Source organism: Trachinotus anak, unplaced genomic scaffold, assembly GCF_046630095.1.
Source record: "Trachinotus anak isolate AG129_WGS33_773 ecotype Australia unplaced genomic scaffold, CSIRO_AGI_Tana_v1 ptg000034l, whole genome shotgun sequence".
NCBI lineage: Eukaryota > Metazoa > Chordata > Actinopteri > Carangiformes > Carangidae > Trachinotus > Trachinotus anak.
The window spans coordinates 2,583,226-2,605,000 of record NW_027273885.1 but is presented as its reverse complement, the minus strand read 5'-3'; the positions used below and the strand labels follow the sequence as shown (position 1 = coordinate 2,605,000).

Here is a 21,775-nt window from a genome sequence, read left to right as displayed (position 1 = left end):
TTGCAAAGTGCACAACTTCATTGCTTGAGTCAAAGTATAGATACTCCTGGTCAAATATTACTCCAATACAAGTGAAAGTTGTTCTGACAAATTTTACTTGACTTAAAGTACTGGATTACTTGCTTTTAAAAACACTTAAGTATTCAAAAGTAATTTTTTTAATGTCAGCACATTGTTGTGTTTTTCCACATTTACAGAACCTAATGGCTCGGAAACAACCCACTGAATGTACTGACTTATTTTTAGAACCTGTACAATAAAAAGCATGTGGGATATGCTTCAATGCCTGTGGAAATTTCCAAAGAAACACAACTGAATCAACAAAAGAATTATAGTTTTCTTTTATTTTTTTTAGGCGGTGATGAGGTTTGGTCGTGGTAAACACAGCACACATTTACAATGAAAGGAATCTTCCTTTCTTTAGATAAGACTGTGAAGAGATAGACGTTGATACGGACACTGACAGGTTCAAACATGACTAACAGTGGAGGAGTTTTTTATGTTATGTTTATGTGAAGTGAAGTAAAAGTCACAAGTTTCCAAAATAAAAAAAAGTTAAAAAAAATACTGAAATGGGCTAAATGGGCCTTGTTAGCGTCCACCCCTGGGTCTTTGTCATAAGTTCTGCTTTACAGATGTGATGTGATTTGATTATGGTTTTAAGTTCGGAAGCTATGACAGGAAACTAGAAGTTGGTGGTTTCCTAGCCATCACTTGGGGAGTTTTAGCTGCTAAAGTCTGACTGTTACAGTTGGAAAACACCTGTCTCATGACGCTTTGAGTCCATCCCGTCAATTGAGATTTTCTGCCTCCGTCAGTTCCTCTGGTTCTGGTGGGAGTTGTGGTTTTTGTTGCGAGTGGGATCACTGGAGATCCCCTGTACGACTGCCTCCAAGACACAGACTACAGCGAGCTTCTCGACATTGTGGACAAAGGTCTTCCTGCCACCAAGACACCGCGTCATGTGGCAATCATCGGTGGGGGCATCGCTGGACTTACCGCTGCAAAGTTTTTGGAAGATGCTGGCCACAAGGTAAATTATTTGACAGTGAGGAAGTAATAACTTCAGCCTGAAATGTCGCCTGTTCTGTGAGTCAGCCTCTGAAGACAAAGAGAAAATTCACATCGCTGACACTGCAGGATACAAAGAGTGGTGTGTGTAATGTTTTTAAGTCTGTCATTGAAAAGAAAGCTGCAGGCCTTGATGGTATTTCTTACCAGGTTTTGAAGTGTCGTCATACTCAACTACAGCTGTGCATGATGATACTGATTATACAGAACCTGTGCCTAAAAAGTCTACAACAGCGTCATGATGGCAGGTCAGCTGCTCTGACTTCAGTGACAAAGAAATCAATTTAAGGTCCCTTATTTGTATTAAATGAGATGTCCATGTGTTTTCTGATTATAAAGCAGGTCTAGGTTCTATATTAATACTGTGAAAGTGTCAAAGCCTCAGTCCACAGAGAAATGCACACAGCCTGTATTCAGAAACTGAGCCTTAAAACCAGCCGTCAGGACTTCTGGGACTTGTGATGTCACAACAAAGCAGTCATCACTCTCAACCATGTCCCAAGCCCCGCCCACCTGGACCAACCATAGTTTCTCTCAGTGTTTACCTGAAATCTCCCACATTTTTACTTGATAATTCAGAAAACAGTCAGCCAATCAGAAGAGAGGCTCTGAGCCTCGATGTGTATTTAACATGATGATAATGATGATTCTGTGTCTCCAATGACAACAAGGTGACCATAATAGAGGCGAGCAGCCGTATTGGAGGACGTGTGGAGACCTTCAGGAACAGAAGAGAAGGCTGGTACGCAGAAGTGGGCGCCATGAGGATCCCCAGCTTTCATAAGTGAGTCTTCGGGCTGGGCCACAATGTGACAGTAACAGAAGCACAGCAGTGAGTGGACTGACTGTGTTCAAGGTTCTTAGGAGGTTGAGTTTTCAGTTACGTACCACATTTAAGTGAAGTTTTGAACACTGCATTTTTTAGTTACAGTTACTGGTAATAAAGTTTTTTTAGTCATAGCAGTGAACTAGTGTAAGAAAGTGGTACTGAATGTTGCTTTATTATGCGTAATAACAATCCATTAACTATACTTACAAATTTTACTTTTGATACCTAAATTTTAATCTTACTGCACTTTTACTGAGGTAAGAGAGGGAAGCAGGACATGTTATAACTTGTAATTAAGTGTTTTTACAGAGTTGTATCACAACTTCCACTTAAAGTTCTTCTAATCTGTGTTTTTTTTTATATTAATAATAGACAGATGTCTAACGTAAAATCACAAACCCGCAAAAATTATCCGACTCAGCAGTTTCAGTTTCATTTCGACTGAGAGTTTTAGCATCTGAAGTTGATCGGTTTTGATTTATGGCCTGTTCTTGTTTCAGTCTCTCATCAGTGTCATTTTCAGTCAGATAAACTCTCTCCACACTTCCTGCCCAGCATCAAACAGCAGACTGAAAAAAAAAGTCTATAAACAGGTGAATCATTTAGCAGCTAAACAGCCCGATATTTCCCTCAGGGATCAGCGGAGAACATTTGTCAGGTGGCCAGAAAGAGGACTTCATGTGCTATATTGTCTTTTACAAGCTGATATTCAATCAGCGTTATGTTTACAGCTCGTTGTGCTGCCCCAGAGTTGCTAAAAAAGTCAAACTTCTGCAGCATAAATCAAAAGATCTGTCTCATCTCTCTATAAGATTTTAATATACAGTATATGTTCCACAGGATTCTGCTTTCCTTTGCCTCCAAATCAAAAATTTCCCTAAACCCCTTCATCCAAGACGACATCAACACCTACTATCTGGTAAACGGAGTGCTGGAGAAAACCTATGCTGTTGAAAACAACCCCGGAGTGCTCAACTACACCTTGACCGACAGAGAGAGGGGGAGGTCAGCAGCTCAGCTCTTCAGTCAGGCTCTGTGGAAGGTTTGTACACGTGAAACACGTCATTATTTTCATACACATTCATATTGTTTCATTGCACGAGGATGGAGGCATCTTTTTGTGAGTATTTTATCTGTGCACAGGTGAGAGATGACCTCAAGGTGATGGGCTGCAGGGCCATGTTGGATAAATACGATTCCTACACGGTGAAGGTAGCGATTCATTTATTAACAGATGTCACACAAGCCATAGTTTGAATTTGAACAAAATATTTCACCATATAAATTTTACATATTACATCTGATTGCTGACAGGAATATCTGGTGAAGGAGGGCAACCTGAGTCGAGGCGCCTTGAGGATGATCGGGGACATCCTGAATGAAAACAGCCTCTTCTACACGTCACTGATAGAGATGCTGTACATACAGTCAGACATCAATGACAACACTCAGTAAGAAATGTTCAGTTATCATTTTTATTATGTGTCTGGCCTGTGGATCTTAGCAGTGGCTGTCAGAGACAGAGCATCTCTGGAGGTAGAAATAATTCAAATTCAGTGTTTTGTTTTTTTGATTGAAGGCCCTCTCAAGGATGTGAACATGTATATTATGAATTTATTTTTGAATTTAATAAGCAATGATAACAGAAAATCCTCCTGCTGATACTCTACCCTCATAATATCTGACAGTTGCAGGCACTAGTTACTTTGACAATTCAGATCTTCCGTACAAATCATGTGATCACCGAATACATTGTGATGAAATATTACTGATTCAACTACCCAACAACATGAGCAACTTTAAAGAAGCTATTTGTAAGTTTGGCCATTGCTACATAGCGTTAGCGTAAAAGCTGTTTACTTACCGGTCCAGAAGAAATGCTGTGAATGTTTTCTTGCACTGAAGTTAGCATGCTAACCAGCATGTATCAGTATCCATCTTCTTTAATCATACTTCAATAAAACTGATGATATAGCATATAATGATAAACCAATGACAGGGCTCCTCTGCCTGCATGATGCTTACTTTTCCTTTTCATGCCTAAACCTGCTATAATTGATGTTTTATAATAACAATATGTCCAATTACACTGTAAAAACATTCATAGTGAAGAGTCAGGTTTCAGTCATTTGATCCATTGTTGAAATAAAAATGCTGATGACAGCAGCTTTAATGATTTCCTGTAGTGAGGAGGTTTTTACAGGTGTTTTTTTTCCCAGGTACTTTGAAGTGACAGATGGCTTTGACCACCTCCCCAACACTTTCTACCAGCTGTTAAACGCCACCATTCTTCTCAACTCCAAGGTGAAGCTGATCAACCAAACAGGAAGCAGCAATGTAACCGTAACATACCAGGACTGGCGCAATTCAGGCTCCCTGACCAACCTAACGGTGGACTACGCCCTGGTTACGGCCACAGCCAAGGCCACGCTCTTCATCAACTTCCAGCCCCCTCTCTCCGGGGACAAGATGGAGGCCCTGCGCTCGGTTCATTACGCCAGCTCCACCAAGGTGGTGCTCAGCTTCAAGGAGCGCTTCTGGGAGAAAGAGGGCATCAAAGGAGGGAAGAGCATCACGGACCGTCCCTCTCGCTTCATCTACTACCCCAGCCACAGCTTCCCTGGTACGGCCGCGGGGGCGCTGCTGGCGTCTTACACCTGCTCTGATGACTCCACCCTCTTCCAAGGGATGAGCGAGGAGGAGCTGATGGCTGTGGTCCTGGAGGACTTGGTCCAGATCCACGGAGAGGTGATCAGGAATCTGTGTACAGGGGGGATGGTGAAGAAGTGGGGCTTGGATCCCTACAGTCTGGGAGCCTTCGCCCTGTTCACGCCCTACCAGCAGGGACACTATGCCACGGAGCTGTTCCAGAGTGAGGGACGGGTCCACTTTGCAGGGGAACACACAGCCACACCTCATGGGTGGATTGAAACTGCCATGAAGTCTGCGCTCAGAGCAGCTAAAAATATCAACAGCCTGACGGTGTAGTTTTCTTTGTAGCAAATACATTTTTCTAAATATGTTCCAAGTCTTATAGGATTTGTCTGACATTGGTTTAGCAGAATATCTTGTGTCTGGTCAGTGTCAACCCACTCTATCTGATATGATGTATATATTTTTTTTTGTGTCATATTAACATATTTATTGATCCAGGTACGAATCTATTGATCAGCAGCACACTGCTTTTCTATTGGCAGCCCACAACTGACAATTTTATTAGATTAGCTTAACACAAATTTAATTACTGGCCCCATGATTGTGAATGCAGGGTTTTACTGTGTGTATGTGATGTTTTAGAGGATATTGCATCATTATCTACCAGAATAAAACTCAAAATAACAAAGAATTACAGCTACAAGTTACCTAACAAGTATTTTCAGCACTTTCTCAATGAAACCATCAATTATTTTGGTTCGCAAAATATCAGAAAATAGTGAGAAATGAGTAACATAATAAGGTAATAAAAAGGTAATGTATAAAATTTGTCCTACTAAAAACCTCAAAATATTTAGTTTACTATAGTTTAATTCAATCTAAAGAAAAGCAGTAAATCTTTGCATTTCAGAAACAGGAACCAGCAAACGTTTGTTCGTTTTTTTCACTCTAACAACTCACTAATCATCAAAATAGTGTCTCATTAGTTTTATGTTGATCAACCAATCAATTAATCATCTAATCAATTCAACTGTGCACCATATTATTCTACAGCGACATCACTAAATACTGACATTTATTTAGAATAACTGAGATGAAAGCAGTTCCTGATGGAACAGAAGCTTTATTCTTTCTTTACCAGCACTTCATGCCTTTCATTTCTGTTTTCTTCATTTCTACTGATTTATATTTCACTTACTTAAATTTACTTTTAGATTCAACAAAAAAATAAAATATTTGAATGAAGCACCTGCTTTAAAATGAGAGTTGTTTGGGAGGAAAAAGTCTTGTGTTAAAAAGGAGACACTACGGAAAAATCCATAAAAAAAAAAAAAAACATTTCAGGTGATGGAGCCTGAACACACATCAGGCTAGTGATTTTTTTTTTTTAGTAGGATTATGGGTAGATAGAAAGTAACTATGTACATTTACTCAAATACTGCTGTGCAATTTTCAGGTTGTCTGCCAGTTTTGACGTCCACATGTATACAAATGTTTTTGAAGCATTATAATTTTAATGATAAATGTCTGTTACATTGAAGCTGTTGTCAGAGGAGTTCACACAAAGCTGATTAACCCTCTCAGCACCAGGTAAATCTCTGTCTTCTGCAGTAAACCAGAGTGAAATGTGGTTTCCCACGCTGTGCACTGGTGGCGAATGTGTTTTATATCAACCAGCAAGTTCTCCAGAGCTGAAGAGGTTGTTCTCCTGTCTGTATGTACAGTGTAAACACATCTGGAGGCTCAATAAAGCACCAGACAGACAGCTGCATTATTTCCTGGACGTTTATTGAGTACCCCTCCTGAACAACATGCTGACGGGACCGAGGGAGGATGTCGCCTTCTGCATGTGTGCTGTGTAACTATCAGATTTATAGTGTTTGTGTAATTACTCTCACTGCCAGAGGGGGGAGACAGAAGTTCTCAACTGCAGGTTTAAAAAATGACCCCCCTCCCTCGACCTTAGCAGCGAATCACTGGTAAACTGTGCAAAACACAGCCGCCAGGACTATTGTTGAGTCCCATCTTTCTTTTCACAGCCTCATGTTTGTCTTTGTGTAGAGTATATAACGCATGATGGGTGAATGATGCTATCTAATCACTCTGATTGGCCCAGTGACTGACCAATCAACTGGCTCTGCAAAAACTTCTACACACGTTATGACCAATTAATGCAGCAATTCATTTAATTCAGAGGTTCACACACTTTTTCCTGCCACTGTATTTGGCTCTTTGTGATATCTGGTAATGCCCTTCACTCTTTATTGTTTCAGTTTTTAAGAATAAATACGTGAAAACAATCTGTTAATATTCTGGTGTTTGTCCTTTACTAAAATTCTTCTTCACTTCACCTCATTTTCTAAATTACATGTTTTCTGTTGTTCAGTACATGACAGGAAGGTGAACACGAGTATAATTTGTTTACTAATGTCACATTACATAACTTCTCATAAACAGATTTGCAGCATTTTTAACTAATTTTGAACCCATCAAGCTCCAGTCCAAAGCATAGACAGCAAGTTATAAAAAGAAAGGAAACACGTCCTCTTCACATCATTATTTATGTCATAATTCAGTCCTGTTGGCATCGGTAGTCCATCATTAATGAGCGCCCTTCTGCACCATCTGTGTGAAGCGGTTGGTGATGGTCAGGGTGGTGTCGATGAATCGCTCCACACAGCTCACCAGGCACGTCTCAGTCCGGTGGTCCAGCTTCGAGCCCGGACTGTCCACACACTTGTCCCAGCAGATGTCAGTGAAAGTGTGCACCTGGAATCAACACAGAGGCTGGTTAACTGATGATTTATATCATGATGACGGATTGATGAACAGATAACAGGTAATAGATTATGGTCGGATTCATTATCCGTTGCCTTCTAGTGATCACTGACTGGACCTAAAACCTGATTCTACCTGTTGTTACTTTGACATTCGAGGTTGAGTTGCAGTCTCAGTCAGTAAAGTTGTGACACTGAAGAAGATCAAGCGTCAGTAAAGTGCACCAGACCCACTGCGAGTCATCAGGATTAGGTTTCCCTGTATGGGTCCATGTGCCAGACGGTTATCACCACGTCGGTGAGTTAGCTGTCAGTCCACAGGACTTCCTGTTTACATCTCTTGGTTTGTTTGTTACAGATACATGTGAAACCAAACCAGAGCTGGAAGCCTTGGTGTGACCAAATGAGCTGAAGTGAAGGTGTGTGTGCACCGTACATTACCTTACACACACCGATGGGTTTGTTTTTTTTAATGCAGTTTTTCCATCTGCTGTAACACATCAGTCTTACACTGTTAAATACTGGTCAACCAGAGGAATGTATTGGTCAGGGTGCCCTACAGGTCAGGCCTTCAGTCACTGGTTTCCATCAGTAGCGTCCATCCTGTTGTAAAGCACACTTCACTGTTCAAGTTTAGTCTGTGAGTTTGGCTCAGTTACAAAATACAGTGAAGATGTTATATCATCTTCCAGCTCAGTATCTCAGTCAAAAGGCAAAGACGCCACTAAAACTGCCATATCTTCAGGGGGGTTTGGTTTGGTTCCCCCCACAGGAGAGCGGCCACTGACGGGCCTGCCACAGCGCCGGGCTGCGGCCTCACCGGATCCTCCAGGACTGGACACGAGTTAGTTCATTTTAGCCACAAACCTGCGCCTGGAACTGCGCTTTCTGCTGCTCCACGGCGATCATCCGCTGCAGCTCGCTGGCCTCCGCCTTCTCCGACGCGCTCAGGCTGTCGAAGCTGTCCATGGCGCCGCTACAGAGGCGCTCCGGTCCCTGAAGGCAGCGTGGTGCGGTGCGGTGACCTTCGCTTCCACCGCGATGAGAGCTGGGAAACACCGCTGATGTACAAATCACACGGAGCGACACACGGATGTGTTATCAGACCTGGATGACGGATCTAAAAATGGCGCCATTCAGTTCAATACAAGCTGCTCGCCTGGCGCATACGCCGAAAAAGGTTTTGGCTTCCGGGTTACTTCCGCATTATGCGGCCCATAGAGACTGCGCAGTAGTGTCTCTCCCATCATGCCTTTGGGCGATGAGAACGAGCGAAAAACGTTCTCGATCTGTTGCTGCGCGTTCACGAGAGCTCTGCTGGAGGACTGATGTGTAACAGATGTTTAACACAGGACCGGCCCGGGGCCTGAAACACGGATTATACAGCAACAACATTCAGGCTGAAGCTTCAGAGCCGGAAGTCACATTAAAATCAACATTTAAAAAATCATTAAAAAAAAAAATATTACGTTTAAATTGTCTTTTAGGCAATTTGAAGATATTGATGCTGCGTGTGACAGAAAACTACAACTCATCAGATAAAGTTATCACGTTTACTTTCTGTCACTGAGCAGCAGATTATACGACATGTCTTCTTTAAAGAACTGCAGGGCTGTAGTGAAGCTTCATGTCCCGTCACTGCTCTTTCTATGTTTCACTGTTTCACAGATATTTGATTTGAAAATGAAAAATATATCAAAATGATTTTTTATAAAGATGTAATTTAAATGAAGAATGCCTCTGAACATATAGCTGCTGTACACTGAGCTCACACTGAGGGAGGTAGAGGCGGTGATGAGGCCGGTTCCTCCCTCAGGGACAGAGAGGGGCCGCGGGCTGCAGCGGCTCAGGCCCCCGCTGCTGACCCGGAGGACGCTGCGTCCAGGCCGGACTCAGTTCTAGCTGAACCCGCTGACACAGTGAAGGTCCCTCATCTATAAATACTGAGGCGGTGGTTGTTGATGACAGGTGGTGACCTGCAGTCAGGAGGAGACTCTGCTGCTCACACATCACACAAACTATCACAGAAGCTCAGGGACTGAAATTAAAACACCTGAAGAAACTGACGGAGGCCTTTTGATTTGATGTTGGATTCACAGGTGTAATTTCAGTTTGGAGCCTGAGCGGATTCAGACACAAACAAGCAGGACGATTGTGACATTTATTTATTAAAAGTTCAGACTGAGAGAATGTGACACCGTGAACCTGCACAGACTCACTGACAAACACCTGCAGTGTGGAGACGTGTTGGTGCACAGGAGGCTGAACCGGTAGAGCTCGTCTTAGGAGATGAAGGGATGCAGGGACCTGGTTCAGGTCCAACCTGTTGTTCTGGTTGGATGTTTTCACCTCCTCAGTTCAGGAGTTTTACTTGTTTACAGAAGGGAAATTGTCCAGATGCACAGAACAAAAAGCATCTTTAATGTTCATCAGTTACTTCAGCAGTGGAGCAGGTTTATTCATCACTTCATGTGTTCATGCTGTTCATGTGTTGACCAGCAGATGTCTCACTGAGCTCAGGTATGAAAAGCTTCCAGTGATGAACCTGTCGGACACGTGTGTTGGAGCTTCGCTGGCTCCTGGACTCCACTTCTCCATCACCAGGTTCAGTCCTGAGCTGCCAGCACATGTGCAGCAGGACCACCTGGCAGACAGGGACAGGAAGACAGGGCGCCAGGTAGGCAGCGCTGGCCCCGCCCACAGAGTGACCACACACAGGGGGAGGAGCCAGACACCGGAAACACTGGGGTCAAAACAGCCCCAACAAACACACCGTTGTATCAGTACAACATCTGGACATGACAACATCTGGAGATAAGTGAAGGTATATTTTAATAGTGTAGTATATTTCGACACTAGTTCTCCACGGTGCTGCTCGGACCTGGTGTTAACACCTGTCTCAGGTGATCTCACCCCCCCCCCCCCGGCTCCTGGTTTTAGTTTCACTTTGAACAAACGTGATGCAGTTTTCTCCTCTGAAGGTAACGTGAGCAGTTTTTAATGTTTTACTCGTTAACACCTGTTGTTACCTGAGTCATTCCACCTTCAGCTTCTCGTTGTGTTGTTGTTGTGTTATAATGTTAATATGGTTGTGTTATTATAATGTGACTGTAACTGAAGTGTGGACCCACATCATGTCTCCATGTTGTGTGGATCTTTGCAGCAGAAGCAGAGTCAGCTGATGGTCAGTGGTTGAACTCAGAGTCGTTGTTACTGTGCAGCTCCACTTCCTGAGGACTGGAGGCAGCTTTTCAGCCTGAATCAGCCTGTGGAGGAGGCGGAGATGAGCCGCTGCTCTCCCGCTGTCTGAGCCACTAAAAGCGGCCTGAGCTGATGTGGATGTGAATCCAGCAGCATGGATCAGTGTGAGGACAGAGAGGAGGGAGCCCCTCCCTCTACAACCAGCCGGACCAGAGGTCAGAGGTGAGATGAGGATCTCTAACTGTCCATGACTCTTCTCCATGTCAGAGCTCAGCTCTCAGATCACTGCTCCATCATTATGATTTCAGACAATCTGTTGATCAAAGGTCAGAATTTCAAACTGACACAAAGTCTTTCACACTAAAAGTTAGTTGTTGTGTTTATTAAAAGTTCGAACATATTTTTCATCTTTTTTTTAATTTTAAAAACTTTTTTTCAATCTCATTACACTTGAAGATGCTTATGATGATTAGATGGATGAATTCATGGATGAATGATTTTTTTCTACAAATGAAGAAACATTAAAATCCATAAAGATAAAACAAGTGCAGTTACACATCAGATTAAAATGTCAGAACTAACCAGAATAAAATAAAGTGAATCAAACTGACTTTACTTCAACTTACTTCATTTCTCCGTCCACTATCTCAGTATTTCCCTCAACTTCAGGGGATTAAACACAGGAATGTAATGCAATGTAAAGAAATAATATGGATGTAGTAAATATGATGACAGGTGATTTCAGGTGAGGCAGGGTGTTAAACTTGTGAAATGAGTTGTTGTGTTTATTGAAAGATTGAACATATGAGACTGAACCAGCCATCGACACAGAGTTAGAGAGATGGAACCTGAACCAGTTTAGAGCCACACCAGTGATTCTTACCCTCTGGTGCTAATAACTGTTTGAACACAACTTTTTCTAAAACTCTGGACAGAAATGGGAGTTTAGAGACAGGTCTGCAATTTTTCAGAGCGGTAGGATCCGAGGTAGGTTTTTCAAGGAGAGGTTCAATCAGAGCTGGGAAAAGTATTTTAAACTGTTCACTGTTTATCAAAATCCATAAAGACAGAACAAGTGCAGTTTTATATCAAATTAAAATGTCAGAACTAACCAGAATAAAATAAAGTGAATCAAACTGACATTACTTCAACTTTATTGAAAGATTGAACATATTTTCCATCAGTTTTTCCTCAACATGCACATCAATCAGATCTGTTGTTGTTTCAGGATCCAGCAGCAGAGACCAGACTCTCCTGAACCCAGCTGTGTGTCTTTAAAGAGCAACGGGTCAAAGGGCCAGATCATTCACTTTAAAAGAGGACGTCCATCAGCTGATCAGATGTAAGCTGTAACTGACAGTGAAACTCAGGTTATTGTAGAAAAGAACCAGTTTGTACGACGTGTTGTTGGACCAGGTCTGAAATCAAAGTGTTTGTGTCGGGGCGTGATGTGGTTTAAATATGGAGATAATAATAATAATTTATTTGTATAGCACTTTTCACTACAAGTAACAAAGCGCTTCACATGAGTCAAATATAAAACCTCCAAACAAATGAAATTAAACATCCAACAAATCAAACAAAATATCCAAACATGTAATAAAAGCTTTTTTAAAAAATGTGTCTTAAGAGGTGAGATAAAACAGGGAACTGACTCTGCAAGTCTGATCTCCTCTGGTAGGTTGTTTCAAAGTCCAGGGGCGTTGACAGCAAAGGCTCTGTCTCCTTTGGTTTTCAGCTTAGACGTTGGAACAATGAACTACCAGAGGATCTCAGACTGATTGTATTGACGTATGATGTCATCAAGAGGCAGCATATAACTAGAAAATTAAGTTGGACCCAGGATTGAACCTCCATATGGTGAATTAGCAGAAGATGAGACTGAACCAGCCATCGACACAGAGTTAGAGAGATGGAACCTGAACCAGTTTAGAGCCACACCAGTGATTCTTACCCTGTGGTGCTAATAACTGTTTGAACACAACTTTTTCTAAAACTCTGGACAGAAATGGGAGTTTAGAGACAGGTCTGCAATTTTTCAGAGCGGTAGGATCCGAGGTAGGTTTTTCAAGGAGAGGTTCAATCAGAGCTGGGAAAAGTATTTTAAACTGTTCACTGTTTATCAAAATCCATAAAGACAGAACAAGTGCAGTTTTATATCAAATTAAAATGTCAGAACTAACCAGAATAAAATAAAGTGAATCAAACTGACTTTACTTCAACTTACTTCATTTATCCGTCCACTATCTCAGTATTTCCCTCAACTTGAGGATATTAAACACAGCAATCTAATGCAAAGTAATAGAAATAAACATTTTTAAAATCCATGCAACAATAAAAACTAACCAAATAACTGCTTTAATCTGAACTAAATCAGATACGATGAGGTTTGAAAGTTAAAAGGTGGAGTTATATAAATACCTGGGTGTAGTTAATAGGATGACAGGTGATTTCAGGTATGGCGACTTCTCATTCTTCATGATTCCTCCAGAGTGGACCAGGAGAGCTCAGAGGTTCCCAGGGGTCAGTCTGCCCAGCAGCATCAAACACACCTGGACTCCATATTTATGGTCTGTACATGTACAACAGCTACTTTTACTACTGTGCTGCTCACTATCATCTCCATGCTGCACTGTTAGACCAGTGGATTTTCAGTCTGTCCAACATGGATCTGATGTTTGGCTCCATGGTTTTAGTTTGATGCTGTTACTCATATAGTTTCCTGTTCCAGCTGCTGGAGGAGAACATGGTCACTTTTGTGAAGAACGAGCTGAAGAAGATCCAGAAGCTTCTGGGTCCAGATTACCCAGAATGCTTAGAGAGCCAGAGGGAGGATGAGGAGGTGTTGGACGGTGAGGATGAAGAGCAGAGGAGGAGCAGCAGAGAGGCATTTCTGAAGATCACAGAGAACTTCCTTAGGAGGATGAAGCAGGAGGAGCTGGCTGACTGTCTGCAGAGCAGTAAGAGGATTTCTCTAAAGATTCAACATGATGGAGAAATGAGACATTTACTAACATCTCAACACATGAGGGGAATATGTTCATATATGTTCATATATGTTCATATATGTATTCTTTCTGGGAATTAAAATGTTAGATTTTCTTTATGAATCAGTTATTGATATAATTTCTTCTGTGTTCATTCAGGAAACTCTGCTGCAGTTTGTCAACGTAAACTCAAATCTAAGCTGAAGGAGAAGTTCCAGTGTGTGTTTGAGGGGATCTCTAAAGCAGGAAACCCAACCCTTCTGAATCAGATCTATACAGAGCTCTTCATCACAGAGGGAGGGGCTGGAGAGGTCAATGATGAACATGAGGTCAGACAGATTGAAACAGCTTCCAGGAAACCAGACAGACCAGAAACAACCATCAGACAAGAAGACATCTTTAAAGCCTCACCTGGAGATGGACCAATCAGAAGAGTGATGACAAAGGGAGTGGCCGGCATTGGGAAAACAGTCTTAACACAGAAGTTCACTCTGGACTGGGCTGAAGACAAAGCCAACCAGGACATACACTTCACATTTCCCTTCACCTTCAGAGAGCTGAATGTGCTGAAAGAGAAAAAGTTCAGCTTGGTGGAACTTGTTCATCACTTCTTCACTCAAACCAAAGAAGCAGGAATCTGCAGGTTTGATCAGTTCCAGGTTGTGTTCATCTTTGACGGTCTGGATGAGTGTCGACCTCCTCTGGACTTCCACAACACTGAGATCCTGACTGATGTCACAGAGTCCACCTCAGTGCACGTGCTGCTGACAAACCTCATCAGGGGGAAACTGCTTCCCTCTGCTCGCCTCTGGATAACCACACGACCTGCAGCAGCCAATCAGATCCCTCCTGAGTGTGTTGACATGGTGACAGAGGTCAGAGGGTTCACTGACCCACAGAAGGAGGAGTACTTCAGGAAGAGGTTCAGAGATGAGGAGCAGGCCAGCAGGATCATCTCCCACATCAAGACGTCACGAAGCCTCCACATCATGTGCCACATCCCAGTCTTCTGCTGGATCACTGCTACAGTTCTGGAGGATGTGTTGAAGACCAGAGAGGGAGGAGAGCTGCCCAAGACCCTGACTCAGATGTACATCCACTTCCTGGTGGTTCAGTCCAAACTGAAGAAGGTCAAGTATGATGGAGGAGCTGAGACAGATCCACACTGGAGTCCAGAGACCAGGAAGATGATTGAGTCTCTGGGAAAACTGGCTTTTGAGCAGCTGCAGAAAGGAAACCTGATCTTCTATGAATCAGACCTGACAGAGTGTGGCATCGATATCAGAGCAGCCTCAGTGTACTCAGGAGTGTTCACACAGGTCTTTAAAGAGGAGAGAGGGCTGTACCAGGACAAGGTGTTCTGCTTCGTCCATCTGAGTGTTCAGGAGTTTTTGGCTGCTCTTCATGTCCATCTGACCTTCATCAACTCTGGAGTCAATCTGATGTCAGAGGAACAAGCAACATCCAGGTGGACTGAAGTCTTCAGAGACAAACCAAAACCAGCACTTTTCTACCAGGGAGCTGTGGACGAGGCCTTACAGAGTCCAAATGGACACCTGGACTTGTTCCTCCGCTTCCTCCTGGGTCTTTCACTGCAGACCAATCAGACTCTGCTACGAGGCCTGATGACACAGACAGGAAGTTACTCACAGACCAATCAGGAAACAGTCCAGTACATCAAGGAGAAGATCAGTGAGAATCTGTCTGCAGAGAGAAGCATCAACCTGTTCCACTGTCTGAATGAACTGAATGATCGTTCTCTAGTGGAGCAGATCCAACGGTCCCTGAGATCAGGAAGTCTCTCCACAGATGAACTGTCTCCTGCTCAATGGTCAGCTCTGGGCTTCATCTTGCTGTCATCAGAAGAAGATCTGGATGTGTTCGACCTGAAGAAATACTCTGTTTCAGAGGAGGCTCTTCTGAGGCTGCTGCCAGTGGTCAAAGCCTCCAACAAAGCTGTGTAAGTGGAGAGATAGTTGGATTTATTCATGATTATATAAAGACACTTCTATCTGTTCAACAGGAGAGAGAATAAATTATTTTCTTCTTTAATTCCTTGTCATCATCTCTGCAGACTGAGTGACTGTAACCTCTCAGAGAGAAGCTGTGAAGCTCTGTCCTCAGTCCTCAGCTCCCAGTCCTCTAGTCTGAGAGACCTGGACCTGAGCAACAACAACCTGCAGGATTCAGGAGTGAAGGTGTTGTCTGCTGGACTGGAGAGTCCACACTGTTCACTGGAAACTCTCAGGTTAGTATTTATACTTTTTTGCAAGATACAGGCCTGTATTTACTAGAAAAATGTCAGTTTGTGACTGTTTTTGTTTGGATTTCCTCTGCAGACTGAGTCACTGTAACCTCTCAGAGAGAAGCTGTGAAGCTCTGTCCTCAGTCCTCAGCTCCCAGTCCTCTACTCTGAGAGACTTGGACCTGAGTAACAACAACCTGCAGGATTCAGGAGTGAAGGTGTTGTCTGCTGGACTGAGGAGTCCACACTGTTCATTGGAAGGTCTGAGGTTAGTGTTTAACATTTTTTGCAAGATACAGGCCTGTATTTACTTGAAAAATGTCAGTTTGTGACTGTTTTTGTTTGGATTTCCTCTGCAGACTGAGTGACTGTAACCTCTCAGAGAGAAGCTGTGAAGCTCTGTCCTCAGTCCTCAGCTCCCAGTCCTCTACTCTGAGAGACTTGGACCTGAGTAACAACAACCTGCAGGATTCAGGAGTGAAGGTGTTGTCTGCTGGACTGAGGAGTCCACACTGTTCACTGGAAACTCTCAGGTCAGGATTCATCAACCTGTTTATCTGATGACTGTTTAACAGACCACCAAGTGTTGACAGAAGGTTCCTGTGTGTGGTTTTGTGTGTGTTCAGTCTGTCAGGCTGTCTGGTCACAGAGGAAGGTTGTTCTTCTCTGGCCTCAGCTCTGAGATCCAACCCCTCCCATCTCAGAGAGCTGGACCTGAGCTACAATCATCCAGGAGACTCAGCAGTGAAGCAGCTGTCTGCTGGACGGGAGGATCCAGACTGGAGACTGGAGTCTCTCAGGTATGGACAGACACTGTCTGATAGAGGAGAAGAGCTGTGAACAGTTTCTCGGTCACAGCTGATGACAGATCTGAACAGAAACAAGAGGAGTTTTCTCCTGATGACTCCAGTGTCTCATCATGACTCACTGTGTCATATTGAGGAGAACAGATCTCCCTGTTCTGAAATCAGCTGTTGTCAGCTGTGTTTTTTATTTCAGGCTGAATCAGCACAAAGCAGCTTGGAAACGTTTCAGCTGGTTTAATAAAACCATCTCCACTGCTCAGAGACATTAATCTCCCAGTGTCTTCAACCAGGGAGGAAATAAAAGAATTCAATCAGGTCGCACCATCATGTCTCTGTCTCCTAAAATCCTGATGATCAATAATCAGCTGAACCTCTCTGAGCTCCTGATCTTGTGATGATGAGATCTGTTGTATTTAGGAGACAGTAAATCATAACTGTGACAAACAGATGTAATAACTATACGGAGGCTTCCAGCTGTCGACAACAAGACTGACAGGTAACCAACCAGCCCACAGGTCGTCTGTCAGCAGCTATGACCCATAGTTAGGTTTTGTTGCTAGGCAACATCTTGTGGCCGTAGATGTCGGCCGCTCTCGGTACAGTCACACAGCCAGTACACACAGCTGTTATTGTAACCATGACAACCAAGGTGTGGTACACCTGCTGCCGTAGGAGCACTATTCCAGGAGACGCTGCTGTGAGTCGTATCAGAGGGTTGTTGTTGTTCAGGTTGGAAAAAAACTCACTGTGGTGAACAGGTGAATAATTAGTGTTTGTGAGTGAATGTTTTTAACATGAAACAGCTGTTTTTTCAACAACAAATCTGACACCAGATCAGAGGAAGACACAAAGTGGCTCTTTAATGAAAAGTGTGCAGCAGCTGTAGCTTCACTCGTCTTCCTCTCTGAGCCTCTTCCTCTCTGCTCTACAGTTTCTCTGACTTCCTCTGGACTTTGACTTGAAGTCAAACAACAGACGCTCGTATGTTTCCTGCTGCTGTGTGACGCTGATGAATAAACACAACATCAGGACTGATGTTTCTGCTAAACTGTTCAGTGACCTGTGAACATCATCTGTCAGATTCATTCATCTAACACGTCACAGACTGAGACACTGTGGAGCAAAGAGACACATGAAGGTCACTTTAGAGAGGACTGAGAGTGTGTGTGTGTGTGTGTGTGTGTGTGTGTGTGTGTGTGTGTGTGTGTGTGTGTGTGTTAGTCTAGTGAAGCTGCAGCTCCTGTATAGTCTCCATGAAGTGTGTCCATGTGTCTTCATCTTATTTGCTGTGACATTAGTTTGTGCAGCTTCAGAGTCACAGACTCAAAGTGTCTCACACCACAACTGAGAAAACCAAGGATGAGATATTTTCTCCGTGTCTCCTCCCTGCTCCGTATAATTACAAGATAAAGACTCCACTTCCTGTTTCTCTGTGGATGTGCGTCCAAACAGACGAGCCTCCATCTGAACACAATAATAAAACAGTGTGTGTGTGAGAGCCATGTAATGTCCATGTCTGCATGCTGACAGAGAACATGCTGGTCTGACCCCCCTCCTCCTTTCAGGGTGGAGCCTGCTGGAGTCCGCTGGTTGAGACCAGGTCTGAGGAAGTGTAAGTGTGATTTTCATTGGATTCATGAAAACAAAGCAGCGCATTGAATCATCATCAGACTGTCAATAACTGATCAGATGATAGATCAATAACTGAAGCTATGCCTTGTTCTTCTCATCAGATTCCTGTGAACTCACACTCGACACAAACACAGTGAACACAAAGATCAAACTGTCTGACAACAACAGGAAGATGACACATGTGGTGGAGGATCAGTCGTATCCTGATCATCCAGACAGATTTGACCAGTGTCCTCAGCTGCTGTGTAGAACTGGTCTGACTGGTCGCTGTTACTGGGAGGTCGAGTGGAGAGGAGGGGTTTCTATATCAGTGAGTTACAGAGGAATCAGCAGGAGAGGAAACAGAAACAACTGTGTGTTTGGAGGGAACGATCAGTCCTGGAGTCTGAACTGCTCTGACATTGGTCACTCTGTCTGGCACAATAACTGTATCTCCTCCTCCTCCTCTTCCTCCTCCTCCTCCTCCTCAGTCTCTGACAGAGCAGCAGTGTATGTGGACTGTCCTGCTGGCTCTCTGTCCTTCTACAGAGTCTCCTCTGATTCACTGATCCACCTCCACACCTTCAACACCACCTTCACTCAGCCTCTGTATCCTGGGTTTGGGTTTGGGTTTGGACTCTGGTCCAGACCTGGTTCCTCAGTGTCTCTGTGTTAGTGGAGCACAGAGTCTCCTCCTGTTAGAGAAACTTTCTCTGTTTGACAGATCTGTGTGTCTCTGTCACTCACATTTTCAGATTTATGTATTGAATCAGTTTATTTTTAAAATCTTCTGAATGATTCTTGTAAACTTGTTGTTGAATCCTCAGACAGAGATTTAGCTTTGAAAGCCAATGTCTGAAAGTCTCCAAGAGGAGAACTGGTTTCTGTTTCTGTCCCAGCTGCTGGAAGACTTGTCAAAGGTTTTGAGGTCCTGGGTTTGAATTCTCAGGTGACTCGGTGAAGTTTGAAGTCCAACACTGAAAGTGAAAACATCAAATCTGTCACAGCCTCAAAGTGGTGAGACATTTAGCGGTGGTGTGTTTGATCCTGATCCCGTCAGAAAGTCCAGCACCCGGAGTAAAGACTGAGCAGCTTTTAGAGATGATGTCTCCAGTGTCTCTGACCAAATGTCTCACAGTGTCAGAGACTCTTTAGGTGTTTTACACTCGGGTTTGATCCTCAGGCCTCAAGTTTGAAGTCCAACACCCAAAGTGAAAACTCAAAGGGAAACTTGTCAAACTGTCTTTGAGTGAGTTAGAAAGCTCCTGACTCCCCTGAAGAGTCTGAGCTTCTTTTATTATTCTTTCTTCATGGGATATTTTTGAGGGTGCAGTAGTTTGGGGGGTCTGAGGGGGTACATGTACTGTACATACATATGTATATAGATCTTTATTACTCTGACTCAATATAATTTCACATTTGATTTTCTTAAAGGATATCACTCAGTGCTTATTGTAGCTTTGTGAAAATATGGATGTAAATGTAAAAATTAATAGCAGCAAAGCAGGAGTTTAATTTCTTTGTTGGGTAAAGAGTTTTTTTTATGTGACTTTCTCCATGTGTATCTATCACAGTAAAACTCTGCACAACAACAGACACATTATGATGCTTTAAGTTCAGAGTCACAGATGTGAAACTCTCCTGCTGTGAAAAGAAAAAGTGTTTAAGTCTAATTTTGTTTCCAATCAGATGAATTTGAAATATTTCTGTCACTTCTCACATATTAATCAATATTTAGAGTCTGTTTTGTCTTCAGCAGTAACAGGCTGTATAACCTGTGTTTTACTGCCATAAATATGAACTTATTTTGTCCAAGTTTATTGATAATGATAAAACTGATGAGTTGTGTGTTGGTGGTCTGTGATTGTGAGTATGAAGGGGTTATTTGTTTTCACTGGGTTTCAATGAGCCAGATACTGACTCTGAGATTCTGCATATATCTGATGAAAATATGAACTAAACTGCTCGTTTCTGTCAAGTCTGTGTCTGTTCAGCTTTTTTGACTTGTTTATGGATCATCACCTTCTATGTTTTCTCAGACAGTTTCTTCAAAATACAGTTTTTTTAACTGTTGATTTACAGCATTTTAACCCTGAGCCTCAAACAGTGGTGTCCAAACTTAACGGTGGTCCCAAGACAAAAGGTTGGGAACCAGCGGTTTCATTTTTAGCTGTGTGTTATATTATCTGGTGTTGGCTGATGCTGGATGATGCTTCTGTCAAACAGGACGCGTCAAACCGTCCTGACGCGCTGCGAGCTGTTGGAAAAACTGGGTTTCAGAGCACAGAGCTGCAGTTTCCACGTCCTGTCTGAAAGATCACACCTGTTCAACCACTGATTCTCCTCCCAGCCCCAGGACTGAGCTCTCAGGTTATCTGAAGGAGGCGGAGTCTGTGGCTCTCACCTGCTCAGCTCCTCCTCCCTGTCCACACATGATGGATACAGCATCAGCTGCTCTGCCAGGTGTCCTGAGGATGAAGGAGGAGACGTCAAGACAGCAAAGAATAAACGGACTCCCAGTGTTTCGTGTCAGACCAGTGTCTGATGCTGGATCCTGTTGGAACATGGAGCTGTTTTTATCTTTGGCCACATGGGGGCAGCACAACCACAGCGACACTGTTTCCTGTCACCTGATCAGGTTTATGGCAAACTGCTCATGTAACTGGTGTCTGACTGAGTCGTCATCATGAGCCACAAGGAGAAGAGGAAGACGTCATGTTCACTATAAATGAACAACATGTACTGTGCTCTCTGTTCTACCTTCATTTCTCAGTCTGTGTTTCTACTTGTTAGTTTGACACTTAGAGGAAAGAGGAGTTTCTCTCCAGATGAAAGTGGTTTTACTTTCTTTCAAGATGACCTCAGAATTAATCAGAAATCACTTTTTGTGCTCAGTTTCTATGTCAAAGTCAGTAGCTGTAACACAAAAGTAAGAACATCTGTCCTGAAGGTACAGATGTGGGAAACAAGGCAAAATAGCAACAACCTGCTCACTTTCATCTGGGTTTTCCAGACACATGTTAACTTCAGAGAGTTCAGTACCTTCCTGATGGAGCTTGATTAGTATTTTAGAAAACAGCTCTAACAAGCAGATCTCAGTTTATCAGCGTCTCATAAATCATGCAGCAGGCTTCAAGTGTTGCAAACATTCCTCATTTTCTCATCAACATTCAACTTTTCTCATTTCCCTGCAGGACAGAGGCTGAACACAAGGTCTTTTCCTGCTGTTACACACACTTAAAAAGTCCTCATATACGTATCACTTCTTTTTTTTTTCATTTCCCTGTTGGGTGATCAATCACTGTTTAAACTCAGAAAACACTGAATCCTGTTCATCACAGTGGATCTTTGTGTCAGTCCTCCCCCCTCTGGTCCCTCTGAGACCCACAGCTGGTTGCATCTCTGCTGTGAACTGGGATCAGAAGAACCACCAGACTCATGTCTCTCAGCATCTTATCACTTATTGTGACACATTTCAAATTCTTTCAATCTGACCTCTGGTTCTTTCCATTGAGTTGCACTGATATAAAACACAGTTTCATACACAGACAAAATGAAAGTGGCAAGGCCACATCCTCTCTGATCACCTGCCT

General features: G+C 43.1%; 3 protein-coding genes across 4 annotated transcripts in view; 2 read left to right on the top strand and 1 right to left on the bottom strand.

The window, feature by feature from the left end:
* Nucleotides 1-6,326, top strand: part of il4i1 (interleukin 4 induced 1) — an 8,243-nt gene extending 1,917 nt beyond the window's left edge. The window contains exons 4-9 of the mRNA XM_071471752.1: nucleotides 819-1,033; nucleotides 1,743-1,855; nucleotides 2,741-2,942; nucleotides 3,044-3,112; nucleotides 3,215-3,351; nucleotides 4,120-6,326. Of these exons, the coding sequence (XP_071327853.1) occupies nucleotides 819-1,033; nucleotides 1,743-1,855; nucleotides 2,741-2,942; nucleotides 3,044-3,112; nucleotides 3,215-3,351; nucleotides 4,120-4,888 (1,505 nt within the window). The 3' untranslated portion in view covers nucleotides 4,889-6,326. The remainder of the gene's footprint in view (nucleotides 1-818; nucleotides 1,034-1,742; nucleotides 1,856-2,740; nucleotides 2,943-3,043; nucleotides 3,113-3,214; nucleotides 3,352-4,119) is intronic.
* timm8b (translocase of inner mitochondrial membrane 8 homolog B (yeast)) lies at nucleotides 6,327-8,512 on the bottom strand. The gene is made up of 2 exons (XM_071471753.1): nucleotides 8,200-8,512; nucleotides 6,327-7,324 (listed from the first exon to the last, which is right to left on the bottom strand). The coding sequence occupies exons 1-2, from the start codon at nucleotides 8,299-8,301 to the stop codon at nucleotides 7,157-7,159; spliced, it is 270 nt and encodes an 89-aa protein (XP_071327854.1). The 5' UTR covers nucleotides 8,302-8,512; the 3' UTR covers nucleotides 6,327-7,156.
* Nucleotides 8,513-10,319: 1,807 nt separating this feature from the next.
* On the top strand, nucleotides 10,320-20,030 carry LOC139614502 (NLR family CARD domain-containing protein 3-like). Of its 2 annotated transcripts, XM_071471832.1 has the most exons (10): nucleotides 10,320-10,755; nucleotides 11,762-11,875; nucleotides 13,025-13,103; nucleotides 13,265-13,493; nucleotides 13,680-15,480; nucleotides 15,595-15,768; nucleotides 16,125-16,298; nucleotides 16,392-16,565; nucleotides 18,137-18,183; nucleotides 18,305-20,030. In XM_071471832.1, exons 1-10 carry the CDS (start codon nucleotides 10,688-10,690, stop codon nucleotides 18,856-18,858), a joined length of 3,414 nt encoding a protein of 1,137 aa, XP_071327933.1. In that variant the 5' UTR covers nucleotides 10,320-10,687; the 3' UTR covers nucleotides 18,859-20,030. The 2 variants fall into 2 exon arrangements, with proteins under 2 accessions (XP_071327933.1, XP_071327934.1); XM_071471833.1 differs by lacking the exon at nucleotides 16,125-16,298.
* Nucleotides 20,031-21,775: the final 1,745 nt, after the last annotated feature.

What these genes read in the sequence shown, in the direction of transcription:
- timm8b (XM_071471753.1), bottom strand. Translation starts at nt 8,301, where the DNA reads ATGGACAGCTTCGACAGCCTGAGCGCGTCGGAGAAGGCGGAGGCCAGC. An exon ending in AAGCGCAGTTCCAGGCGCAG is followed by an intron (nt 7,325 to 8,199) that starts GTTTGTGGCTAA and finishes TGTTGATTCCAG; the next exon opens with GTGCACACTTTCACTGACAT.
- LOC139614502 (XM_071471832.1), top strand. Translation starts at nt 10,688, where the DNA reads ATGGATCAGTGTGAGGACAGAGAGGAGGGAGCCCCTCCCTCTACAACC. An exon ending in ACCTGGACTCCATATTTATG is followed by an intron (nt 13,104 to 13,264) that starts GTCTGTACATGT and finishes TTCCTGTTCCAG; the next exon opens with CTGCTGGAGGAGAACATGGT. An exon ending in GGCTGACTGTCTGCAGAGCA is followed by an intron (nt 13,494 to 13,679) that starts GTAAGAGGATTT and finishes GTGTTCATTCAG; the next exon opens with GAAACTCTGCTGCAGTTTGT.